The sequence below is a fragment of the Dama dama genome, chromosome X (assembly GCF_033118175.1).
Source record: "Dama dama isolate Ldn47 chromosome X, ASM3311817v1, whole genome shotgun sequence".
NCBI classification, from domain to species: domain Eukaryota; kingdom Metazoa; phylum Chordata; class Mammalia; order Artiodactyla; family Cervidae; genus Dama; species Dama dama.
Genome location: NC_083714.1, coordinates 137,247,029 through 137,259,816, shown reverse-complemented (window position 1 = coordinate 137,259,816; position 12,788 = coordinate 137,247,029). Strand labels below are relative to the sequence as shown.

General features: G+C 40.4%; 1 protein-coding gene across 6 annotated transcripts in view; it reads right to left on the bottom strand.

The window, feature by feature from the left end:
- Positions 1-347: 347 nt before the first annotated feature.
- The window catches only part of CTPS2 (CTP synthase 2), a 107,948-nt gene continuing 95,507 nt past the window's right edge, over positions 348-12,788 (bottom strand). For 4 of the 6 annotated variants that reach the window (XM_061136079.1, XM_061136076.1, XM_061136077.1 and 1 more), the window contains exons 18-20: positions 1,956-2,000; positions 1,734-1,852; positions 348-570 (exon numbers count right to left, since the gene is read on the bottom strand). In XM_061136079.1, the coding sequence (XP_060992062.1) occupies positions 458-570; positions 1,734-1,852; positions 1,956-2,000 (277 nt within the window). In that variant the 3' untranslated portion in view covers positions 348-457. The other 2 variants (XM_061136080.1, XM_061136081.1) reach the window with 2 other exon arrangements.

Here is a 12,788-nt window from a genome sequence, read left to right as displayed (position 1 = left end):
TGTGTGTGTGTGTGTTACTGATCTTGACTCCTGAATTTTTTTATGTTCCCTTAAATTCAGTGCCTGAGGCCAGGGTCTTACTTACCAACCCTAGTCTTGGATCTGTTTCATTTCACTTTTTAGTAGAAATAAACAGTGAGAAATTGAAATAAGCTTGGGCCACATGTAAATCCGTGGCTGAATTCCAGGTAACAGAAAGACTCATTTTTGACTCAAAACTAGTCATTGTCTGTGCCCTGCCAGCCTTCCCATATAGCCTGGAGAAGCCTCAGTTACCTGGATCCTTGCTTACCACCTGGACATCACCATATGCCAGACAAAACACCAAAACACTTTCTGTCCACTGAGACGGTTGGGAAATGTTTAATTGGCTGAAGAAATTTGCAAGAACCAAAGGTCGCCTCTAGAGGAAAAAGAAAACCACCCCTTTGATTCTGGTTTATTGAAGTACGTATTATTAAATTCCCCTTGAGGCTGGACATCGCATGTTTGGTGGAGAACAGAGTGATTCTATGAGTGTGGTGATTTCATCAGATAGTTCCTTCATCTTGGCTTCAGTTACTTCAGAGCCTTAAAAAAAAAAGAATATACATATTAGCCACATCAGAAGTTGAATACTGTAAGTCTTTAAAGTATCTCCAACTAATCTTTGCATCATTTTGGTTTGCTTCTGAAAGGCTCCATGTTTGAGGCAAACCTAAACAAACCTGGATGTGCCTTCCCTGGTGAACGGCAATGTTCTGCCCCTAAGTGAAATAAGAAGAGAAATCATACTGGAGCGACTGACTCTGTACAAATTTTCCAAAAACTGCTGTCCCTACTAAAGAGCTGCGGTGCTGGAGAAGACTCTTGAGAGTCCCTTGGACTGCAAGGAGATCCAACCAGTCCATCCTAAAGGAAATCAGTCCTGAATATTCATTAAAAGGACTGATGCTGAAGCTGAAACTCCAATACTTTGGCCACCTGATGCGAAGAACTGACTGATTGGAAAAGGCCTTAATGCCGGGAAAGATTGAAGGCGGGAGGAGAAAGAGACAACAGAGGATGAGATTGTTGGATGGCATTACCAACTCGATGGACATGAGTTTGAGCAAGTGCCGGGAGTTGGTGATGGACAGGGAGGCCTGGTGTGCTGCAGTCCATGGGGTCACTAAGAGTCGGGCACAACTGAGCGACTGAATTGAACTGAACTACTAAAGAACAGGAACAATTTAAGACCTGTCCTACTCCTAGGGATTCCAAGCAGCAGCGGCCTGTGAGTGTGAATGGAATAAAGCCATCCAGGCTGCTACCTTCTCTAATAAAACCTCCAGGAGCTGTGAGGGACATAAGCTGCCCTTGGAAGCCAAGCCAGTCTCTGACATCTTCCCTACAAAGAAAGAAAACAACTATTTTATTTTCTACAGATTCAAGGAAGTCTGCTTTTTCATGAGCAACCTAGATCACGGGTCAACACACTGTGTTTGGAAATAGTTTTATAGGGACATAGCCCTGCCTATTTATGTGTGGACATCCAAGCCTGTTCTCCATCTCCAATGCACTGCAGGGCCTGAAAAGCTGAAAACAGCTCCTGCCTGGCCCTTTCCAGTACAAGTCTGCTGACCCCTCAGCTATACTCTTACAACTCTAACCACCACAGCCTCCATTACCCATTTATAGGTACTCAGATATGTTTACTCCTGGCCTCATGCACATTCCTAACTGCTAGCTTTCTCAGGGGTGTTCCAGATTACCGGAAGCACAATCAGCTGTCAAGTTTGTTCTGCTCACTATGCCAGTCAAACAGGAGCATCCCGGGATCCTGTGAGATGAGTCCTGTGATGCTCCCTTCTGCACCAAGACGACAGCTTGTCTACAAAACAAACAAGAACTTCAAGGCTCCATCTCACCCTCTCAGGTTGTCCTGGTGATTCCAAGTCATGGGTCAGTTTCAGCTGATTTCCAACTCAGCTAACCTTGGCTCTGAAAAGCTGTCATCACTGGCATCACTGTATCTGTCACTAGAGCAAAAGATGAACTGATTCAGCAAAATGTAAAAAATTTTGCACAATTATTCTATTTATGATCCCAAACACTTTCCACAATTACTCCCACTCAGAGAAAATACTAAGGAATATTCTAATACTACTTAGTCACTCCAGGAAGATATTAATCCAACCATAACCAATGGTCTCCTTCTTTTGTCAGAGGAAATGATCACTTGCTTTTATTTTAAATTGGAAGTACTTTATTTAGAAAATTTATAAAAGCATTTCAATTTAGACTGAAATGTACTGAAGACCACTAATATAGGCCAACAACATGGAAGTTTTCCATTTCAATAAGCATTCTCATAGGTCCAAGGGTTTGAGAAATAATATGTACAATTTTGCTATTTTCAAATTAGAAACTTTATGTGTTGCTCCAACTACGTCGAGTTACATGTAGCATTCAAAGTAGGACTGATTATTGACATAGATGCTGCCATCTTGGGTTTCTGTAGAAATAAAGCTTCTCCACGAGATAGGCCTACAATTGTACTTTGACTTGGAGTCACAGGCTCAGTTTGGGGTTCCTCTTGCTTGGTTCCAAGTAAACAAGCCAGCTGATCAACCCCTCAAGAGCTCTACTGATCTATGAAGATGGCTTTGCCAGGACATAAGTGTTTTATGCCTGAGCTACTCCTAGTCTTGGCCAAGTTTTTACTGATTTATAGCAACAGAAGTCTGAATTCCGTAAGAGTTCAAAATTCAGTTTTTTTAAAAGAGAGAAGAGGAAGCAATTGGAGAAACCCTATGCTAACAGGCTAGAAAACAAAGATTTACAATAAACATATTGAGTAAATATCAATAAATACATAAACAAAATCAACAAAACCTCACTATCCTCCCTGACTTCTGGACAAAATACTGGAAAGGGGGAGGGTGGGGCTACAGTATGACGAAGACAAAGATAAAGCTCAAGAATGGCAGAAAAGACAAGATTTGTTAGATAAACAATCAAGTAGAAAATATCTCCTAGTTAGATTTTAATTCAGGAAAACCACTTTTACTATTATCAAAGGGTTTTCAATAAAGAAAACACATAATAACCAAAGAATATTTTTTCAAAACAAGAACCCAGAAAAGTTAATATATCCTTATCCATGCACTCTCACTATACAAACATAGAGTCCCTTCTGGTTCTCTGCAACAAAAGGGGATCTGGAAGATGCACTCAACTTCCTATGTGAGAAGAAATGAAGGTCAAGGATGTTCAAGTGATTCACCAGGCACACAGCTTGTTTGAGGTGGGGCCAGAATCCCCATATCATGCTAACCCAGGCCACAAGTTCAAGTCTCAGCTGTGTGCTACAGTGGGCCCACAAGGTGTGTACCCTAACACCACAACTGAGAAGGTCCAAAGAGCCAAAGGAACTCCATTTTCTCTAGTAGTTCAAGCTTCCTTCCCTGCTGCTGAACTCGGGAAAGAGGGGTGGGCCCACATCTTACCCCTCGCTCTTTTGGTTGTAGTAGTTATTAGCTACGTACCTTCAGACTGGTCACTTGACCCCTTGAGAGTCCAGAAAAAATTACTAAGGATACCTACAACACCTCACCAAAATGTTATGAGGGCCAAAAGAGACTGCACAAATGTACTCTGAAACTACATAAAAATATAAGCCATTGCTGGTTATGAGGGTTATATGTTTTATAACATGATATCTCTCAAAAAGTCATGGAAATAGAAAGAAGCAGTGAAAACTGCCAAGTGCATGATTTTCCTGTACCAAGAGTAATACCCTCCCCACTTCAGCAAGTGGACTTGGGTGGGTCTAACCTAATGGCTCTAGTTTCCTGTCTGCTGGCTATCAGCCCTAAACTCTGCCAATGCATCAAAATGGCACAGGGTAAGCCTAACAAAGGGAAGCTCCAAGGCAAATGACTGGGTTCACTCATTTTTTCATGTGTTCAGAGACAGAGATAGAACAACCAAATAAACCACAACACTCAAGAACAGAATTCTCAAAATAGGCAATGCTGCTAAGCATGCTGATTTTATGGCATTCATGTGCCAGCAAAACACAAGTGCTAGAAACACAATTCTGCATGCAGAACAGCAACAGCTCCTGCAAGTGCAATAAAATCTGTGCCACGTAAGACTTAGGGGTTCATTTTTTGTTTCACATAGAGTAGACTTAAGTCATAAGATATACTTCTCTGGGGATATTTTCACTTAGTTCGAGACATCTCAGCTCTATCTTAAGACTAACCTATCTCTTTAAATAATCTCTGTATACACACACACACACACACACACACACACACACACACATACACACACTTCTCAGTGGGGAGAGTTATTAGGTATTAGGGTCTTACATGTTAAATTTTTTGAAAGGCCACAGAATATGGAACTATTCATGTGAGTCTTCTTACATTTGAGGAGCAGACAGTTTTAAACCTGCACTGGCCAAACCTGCACTGTAGCCACAAGCCACAGTAGCTATCTGAATTTAAATCAACTAAAACCAAATAAAATTTAAAATTCCATTCCTCATGTATATACACTGAGCCATACTTCAAGTGCTCAACAGGCATGTGTGGTTGGTGACTATGATACTGGACAGTGCAGATTTTCTTTTTAAGGTAAGAGCATTCTTTATTCCTAGTTTCAAATATTACACTTTTATGTATAATATAAGAAAGCAATACATATATCTATATATATAGGGCTTCCCCAGTGGCTCAGTGGTAAAGAATCTGCTTGCAATGCAGGAGACATAAGAGACATGGGTTCGATCCCTGAGTCAGGAAGATCCCCTGGAGGAGGGCATGGCAACCCACTCCAGTATCCTTGCCTAGAGAATCCCATGGACAGAGGAGCCTGGCGGGCTACAGTCCATAGGGTCACAAAGAGTTGGACATGACTGAAGCAACTTAGCACACAAATACATAAAAACTTTGCCAATGCTAGAATTAAAATAGAGCTAAGATTAAAACTGACATAATCATAAGGACAGTGCATATTATAGAACATTTTCACCACTGCAAAAAAGTTCTATTGGATAGCACTGATTTAAAACAAATGAATAATGATTTTAACAAAAACAAACTATAATCACCATGCAATGGTTCTCCTTGTCACTCTCTAAGAAAGGTTTTTGTAAGGTCTGGCTATGTACAGTCAAAATCACAGCAAATCTCCCTCATGCATGCACCCTCCAAATAATGGAAGTATTCTTTTCTAAAAAGCTGTTTACTGTACTATTTCCAAGACAAAATCAAAATCACCAGCGGCAACACACAGGACTTGCCATCCTTCAACACTGGCTCAACTCAACAAGACTTGACCACCATGGTCTACATGTGGTTCTTTGACAAACGAAAGGCTTGTCATAGTCAAGTTTGTTTGTCAAAGACTCCTGGTTCCTAATAAATTCCTAATACAAGAAAACATATTCCAGGGCACCAGGGCAACGGTAAAGTACTGCCTCACATGGTCCACCTTCTTTTTACCCTGAGGCAGCTGTTAAACCATTTCTTTTCCATTAACAGAAAGAGGTAGTTAGAATTAAAAAATTCTAATAGCATACTTAAGATCCCCAGCATGCATAAATTCCTATAATACTTTATATCAAAACCCATTTCATGTGGAGAAAGCATGTTTTAAAACAGGTTGCCATGCACACAGTTTTCCCCAAAGCGTTGTTATCACTATACTTACTTCCTTCTCAAAGAGCCCCTGGAAGCCATAAAATATAAGAGCAAGGGAATGAATAACTTAGTATGTTTTGAATGAGTCTTGCATTGAATAGTAAATGGTAGAACACAACCCTGGCAGGACATTAAAAGCACAGTAGTCTATATCAGTATTAACTCCATCCCTGGCTGACACCACATCATGAGCAGACAGTGAATCACGATCAATAAAGAGCACCTTTTCAGCAACATTTAATCCCTTAGGGAAGGCATACTCAAATGGTGCTTATCAGCAGTACTTTACAAGAAATAGTCTCAAGGTATGGTTTTGGAATCTAACAATAAGCAAGGGAGCTGTTTTAAAGATGTCTGAAAAAGCTGTTGAAAAAGAAAGCAAAAAAGAATCTTCTTTTCCAGTTCACTTTTGCTTGAAATGTAACATAGGGAGAAAAATAGTATTTTTATATCAGGTGAAAGTTTACAAAGCACCATCTCAACTGTTCTTCACAGCAACCCTAAAGAATGAGGATCCTGCGGTTTAAGAGTGGGGACTTGGAAAAAAATTACCCAGGAAGTGGCATATCCAGAAAATAACCCCATAGCACCTGCTCTATTTGTCCACACTATCCCCACAAAAATGAAATATTTGCACCTTATACGGCAAGAATGGTCCCTGGCAACATCAACCATGCAGACCAAAAGTTAAAATAAAAAGCAAGGTGATTCCAAGTTTAAAACAGTGCTGGAAAATGCACATTAGATTCACACAGGAGAAAAGGAGTATCTTACTCTCCTAGTCAAAGAGAAAGAATCACCCCAAGTGGGATAAGGATGCCTTAGAGGGATAAATGTACACTCTAATCAGCAGAGAGGCCACGCCTACCTCTAATGGTCATCATCAGTAACCATTTGGGGAACCAGCATCCTAACAGGCTACAGATTGCCTTCCACCAGATTGCCAGCAGAAGGTGGATTGAGAAGAGGAAAGCTGGAGGCATGGAGACCAGGTAGGAGGCTTTGCAGGAGGCAAGAGATTAATAATAATAATAATAGCACAATAATAATTCCCATTTAATTTCCTACCACAGTCCAGGCACTGTGCTAAGTGTTTTCCATTTAGAAAAAAATGTACACTTCGTTACTACCTTGTGAAGTGGGTACTATTACCATCTCCTTTTTATAAAAGCCATCTTAGCTGGGGGTCTGTATCTGAGAAGACCCTTGGAAGAATATTGATGGATGGGAGGTTTCTGGGATGTGAATACTGGGAAATGATGTTCCAATTGCTATGTGTGTGCACTTTAACAGGAAGTGGGTCCACAGCTTTCATCACTTTCTTGGAAGGTGATCCGTCAGCCCCAGAATGTAGAGAAGCATTAAGCTACCCATTAAGACCCCCAGGACAGGGCATGTGTTCTTATTGGACTAGTCCTTGATTCTCTTGTGCCCAGCACCATGGCTGGGGTGGTGTAAGCTCCAGCACATGTGGCGTGTTGAGTAGATGCTAAAGTGTGCAGCCATCAACAGTAGGAGCATCATGCAACTTGGAAAACTGGGTATGAGGTGTTCAGTTCAAAAGACAAGCTTCTGTAATTAATAAAAACTGTGGTGATACTTTGAGAACATATGAATATCCCACTTTCCAAAACCTTTCATCTAATGGTTTTGGCATCCACTTATGATCCTTATTTGACTCAGTTATTACATCAGGGGTGGCATCTACATTTTTTAAATTGGCCTTTTTTCCCCTGAGTATTATTATGTAATTTTAAAAACATATAATGTGTTATAATGCAATTTTGTCACTACTGTTTTTGATGTTCAAACTGTCCAAATGAGGCCAGCAGGAATCCTTTCAAGCTAGCTTCTTTGACCTTATACAAAATCTTCCCCTTGGTTTTTAAACTCTTCTTTCCTTTAAGTCCAGCAACACCTTCTGGCCTCATCCTGTACTCTTCTTGTCCCAGACTTGAAACCAACCATTTCTTCCAGGAGCCCTAGTTCATTTCAGTGGGGGATGGCATCTTAGAAACTAAAATGGAGAAAAATGTTTCTTTACAAAACAGACCTCCAGAGAGTCACTATCTTAACCAGGTGTTAAACTCAGCACCATTCACTGTGTGACTAAAGAGGGAATATTATGTGCCTCACGTGTTTCCTGATGTGTCCTTACGAAGTCCACAACAGCCCCAATGAACTATTCTTCCAAAAATGCCTAGCCTGAATCAAATCAAGACAAAATATGAATCAAATTCTGGTCATTGCTATAACCGGCCTGGCCTCTTTATTTTAAAAGTCACAATATTGTAAAGTAATTATCCTCCAACTAAAATAAATTAATTTTTTTTAAAAAGTCATTGTTATGAAGAACTGAAAAAGAGAGGGTGATTACCCAGATTAAAAGAAACTAGGAAACATAACCAAATGAACCTCAAATTCATCACTGATTAAATTTTTTAATTTCAAAAAAAGCTAAAGAGACATTTGGGGATAAATGGAGAAATTTTAATATGAACTGGATATTAAATGATGCATGGAATTAATGCTAATTTTCTTAGGTGTGATCATGATACTGCAGTTATGTGAGACAATGTCTTCAATTTTAGGAAATGAATGATAAAGTATTTAGGAGTGAAGTGCTATGATGTTTGCAACTTATAAGTGCTTCTGAAATAAGTTTAATACAGTGAGAAAGAGAGAGAAGCAAACGTGGTAAAAAGGCAACAATTGATGAATCTAGGTGAAAGGTATACAAGTATTCACTGTACTATTCCTTCATCTTTTCTATAGGCTTGAAAGAATAAGAGAAAAAAAAAAGAATTGGGAAAAATACACACACACACTCTCTATTCTGATTACAACCATGAAAGGAGTCATATACGAGTATAAACTAAAGACTGGAAGGAAAGACTCAAAAGCGAGGACAGTGACCTAGTTAGGTTTACAGGTTTATGGATCCTTTTTCCTATTTTCCAAATTTTCTCGAATGCCTCAGCTAGAAGTCAACAGAAAACAAAGTTTTCCCAGGCTTGAAGACAGCATATCACCTCAACGGAAAAGCCCAGTAGTCACAGGACACAGACCAGAGACAATGGTGAAGGAAATGAGTGCCTTCGCTCCCTGACTGCAGAGATTCAAAGAGAAAAGTGAAGAGGGAAGCTTGAGCTTGCAGGAGAGAAGGGACTCAATCCTAGGAGCACACAAAGAATCAGGAAATAGAAAGCACTGACTGCAACTCTGTACTTCCTGTAAGACCCTCTGATTATAAAGTAGTTTCAACTCTTGAGTTTGGTCTGAAACAATCAAGCAAATACAGTGTGCCACGGAGTTAACTTTCCTCCCATTTCTATACTGGCCTGCCTTCCGTTTCAACTCAAATAGACGATTTCTCTGCACAAGAGATAGATTGTGTTGGGTGGAGACATGGAATCTAAGATCCTAAAACCTAGACTAAAATGCTACTCACATGTCTTAAGATTCTGCTTTTATATTTTGAAAACATGTTTTCCCAAAGAGCTGCATTTCTGTGAACTGAACTCTATCTCGGTTCTTGCTTTCCGACATAGAACAAGCACTATCTAAGCAAGAGAGTTTTAGTCTGACCTGACAGAGGAGCATGATAAATGCCAGCATCACAAAAACTGGAAGTCATTCCTGACCTCAGTGTGGAGTGACTGCACCTCAGGGCCTTGTAGGGCAGCCCGAGACACACAGGCTGAGAAACAACCTATGACTTTAGACTCTTATCCCTCTTCTCTTTCCAGTTGCTTAAAAATGGAATTCTGAAACTGTAAGGACCTACTGTATAGCACAAGGAACTATATTCAATATCCTTTAATAAACCATAATAGAAAAGAAAATATATATAAAACTGAACCATTTTGCTATACACCAGAAACTAAAGCTAACACAACACTGTAAATCAACTATACTTCAATTTTTTAAAAAAATGGAATTCTGGACATAAATCATGTGCTTTGTTTCTACATATTGAAGAACTCACAATTATAAGAATCTTTGGATCTTCTATTTCATATAAATCTACAATTTTTTATTACAATTACATGAAGCAGTCTCATTCCATTACATCATACACCAGCAAAACCATGCAAATTTGTGGTTACTGTTTAAACATGGGACAAATTATACTTAGACACCAGGAGAGAGATATCAGCAAATAATTACAATGATTTATTTAATGGGCCATAATTTCCCATTGGATTTTTTTATTCTAAAAATTGTTTCCTGGACTTGTGCAAAAGAGTTAACACAATAGGCCTGAGGCTGACATCTTTAGAAGGGCCTGTTGCTGGGGAACTTGGCTTTCAGAATGTTTTCTCCATTACTAACCGATAAAGTCATTTTTGGGGGCCTAGGCTGTTTGTACAGGCAATGTGATTGTGGTGAACGCTTGCTTTCCTCCTGGGAGCCTGGAATTTGGGTGGTTGCTAGGCAGAGAATGCCCATGTGACCAACCTTCTATAGAAACTCTAAAGCCTGAGTGTCAAATGGGCTTCTCTGGGCGTAAACATCACACACTGCATTTGTACTGCTGGAGGGAGGGTGAGCTCTATGTGACCTCTCACGGGAGGGAGAAAGCATAGGAAAGCTGCAGATAGATTTCTCCAAGCCCTACTTACACCTCTTTCTCTGCCTGAGCAAGCTGTGTATGCTTATTCTGTCACTGAAATGAATTTTAGCCATGAGTACAACTATATTCGGATTCCTCCTAATCAATCGTTAAATGTGTGGGTGGTCTTAGAGAATCCTCCAAACAAGATTTAGTTTGATTTTGCAAGTTCTTTTGAGTAGCTTATAAAAACCTAAAAAAATAATATCCTAAAACCATTATGCCTCTTGAACAGACCCCCACAAGTCTAAAACCAGGTGGGCCTGGTCTTCATAACTGCTACCATTCTAGAAGATACCAGAGTAGCTAAGAGTTCAGCTCACCAGCTCGAGATCCCAAAGTAATATTCTTACTGCAGTAAAATATAAACACAGTAAAACATAAAGGTTCTCCACAAGTCAGAAAGCAAAAGTTAGAGCCCAGGTGTATTTGCTCAAGGCCAAGGATTTTTACATTGTGGGTTTTTCAAGACATCGATGGCACATATGCCATACATTTAAATAATATCAGCCAATTTCTGGGAAAGGAAGCCATTATTCTAGTGTTCAAATTTTTTGTCACATTTGTTTAGGATTGATTACAGACAGTAATCTTGTTTGACAGAAATACAGTCCCAACTCAGCTCACATTAGAGCCTGGCTACCAAAGCAGTTACTTGTTTTTCAATGCTCACTAACACCATGGATCTGGGCAGGGAGAAGCTGAAGTGCAAGGTTCCTCTGGAATTCTAGTGTCTGCCACTGGATTAAATCATGGGTCCCATTCTTAGTCAGAAGGCCCCCTGCAAGGTGTCAAGATTAGACGAGACTATATCCTCCTGGCATATACTTAGTATAGTAGGGGATATATCCTCCCCTACATTTAGTACTGTAATGGGTAGTAAACAACCACTGCATACTGGGGAGCCAGAGAGATGAAGATAAATAAGATGCTGGCTTCTCTTAAGGAATGCACCAATTGGTGGCTGATACACAGGAATTCTCTGATCACTGTGGAAGCCTGCTAGTCAGCTGTGATTCCAATCTCAGCATCAGAGTCTTGTTAAGAGACACACTGTGTCTTGCTCAGGAGTTGCTAGCAAGCAGTCACTTTTCTTAGAAACTACCAGTGAACTTTACTCAGAGACTACCAGCCCCCAGGTGGGAAGTGACGCGCCAGCCAGTACACAGGTGGGCAAGCCACACAAATCAGATGTCATTTATATATTAGTTGATACTTGCAAATAACCATATAGTTTTATGAGAACAATTATGCACATGTTATTTCTCCCAGTCATCTAACTTGTTCCACTGTCATCCTCCTTTCACATGTGAGCACCTGAAACAATGGAGAAAACAGAGTGGCAGGGAAGGGTCACAGCATACATGCAACAGGGACCACACTGGAATATTCAATCTGCTGTGTAAGCTGTACAGAGTCACAGCACAGGAAACTCATCTTCATATACAGCCTCATGCAGAACCAAGCCATGGGCACCAGGACAAGTGGAGCTGATGCTTCACTGAAGCAGGGAAGCGCCTGAAACCACCCACCCCAGTCCATTCCTCAGAGCAACCTGGATTCCAGCTCCACAGGGCATGGTGTGAAAACCACTGCACTGGTTCAAGAGAGCAGGGAGTGATCATTAATTCATTAACAGGTCCAACGTGCAAAATATTTAAAACTGTTCCCATCTGAAGACACAGTTAAAGGAAATTCTAGGGAACTGTGAGTCTCTCCTAGCAGGTAATACTGCAAAGGAGCAGGCTCATGTAACAAAGTACACACAGACACACCATGCCACAATCCTTTGTTCAGTCGCTAAGTTGTGTCTGATTCTTTGCAATCCCATGGACTGCACTATCACTATCTTCTGGAGTTTGCTCAAACTCATGTCCATTGAGTCGATGATATCATCCAACCATCTCATTCCTTGTCACCTCCTTCTCCTCCTGCACTCAATCTTTCCCAGCATCCAGGTCTTTTCCAATGAATCGGCTCTTCACATCAGGTGGCCAAAGCATTGGAGGTTCGCCTTCAGCTTCAGCATCAGTCCTTCCAATGAATATTCAGGATTCAGTTCCTTTAGGGTTGACTGGCCACTTCCTTGCTGTCCAAGGAACTCTCAAGAGTTCTCTAGCACTACAATTCGAAAGCATCAATTCTTCAGCGCTCAGCCTTCTTTATGATCCAACTCTCACATCCATACATGACTACTAGAAAAACCGTAGCTTTGACTATACAGACCTTTGTTGGAAAAGTGAAGTCTCTGCTTTTTAATATGCTGTATAGGTTTGTCATAGCTTTTCTTCCAAGGAGCAACCATCTTTTAAGCCATGCATATGGCTTCAGTCACCATCCGTGGTGATTTTGGAGCCCAAGAAAATAAAGTCTGTCACTGTTTCCATTTTTCCCTGTCTATTTGCCATGAAGTGATGGGAATTGAATGCCATGATCTTAGTTTTCTGACTATTGAGTTTTAAGCTAGCTTTTCCACTCTTCTCTTTCACGTTCTTCAA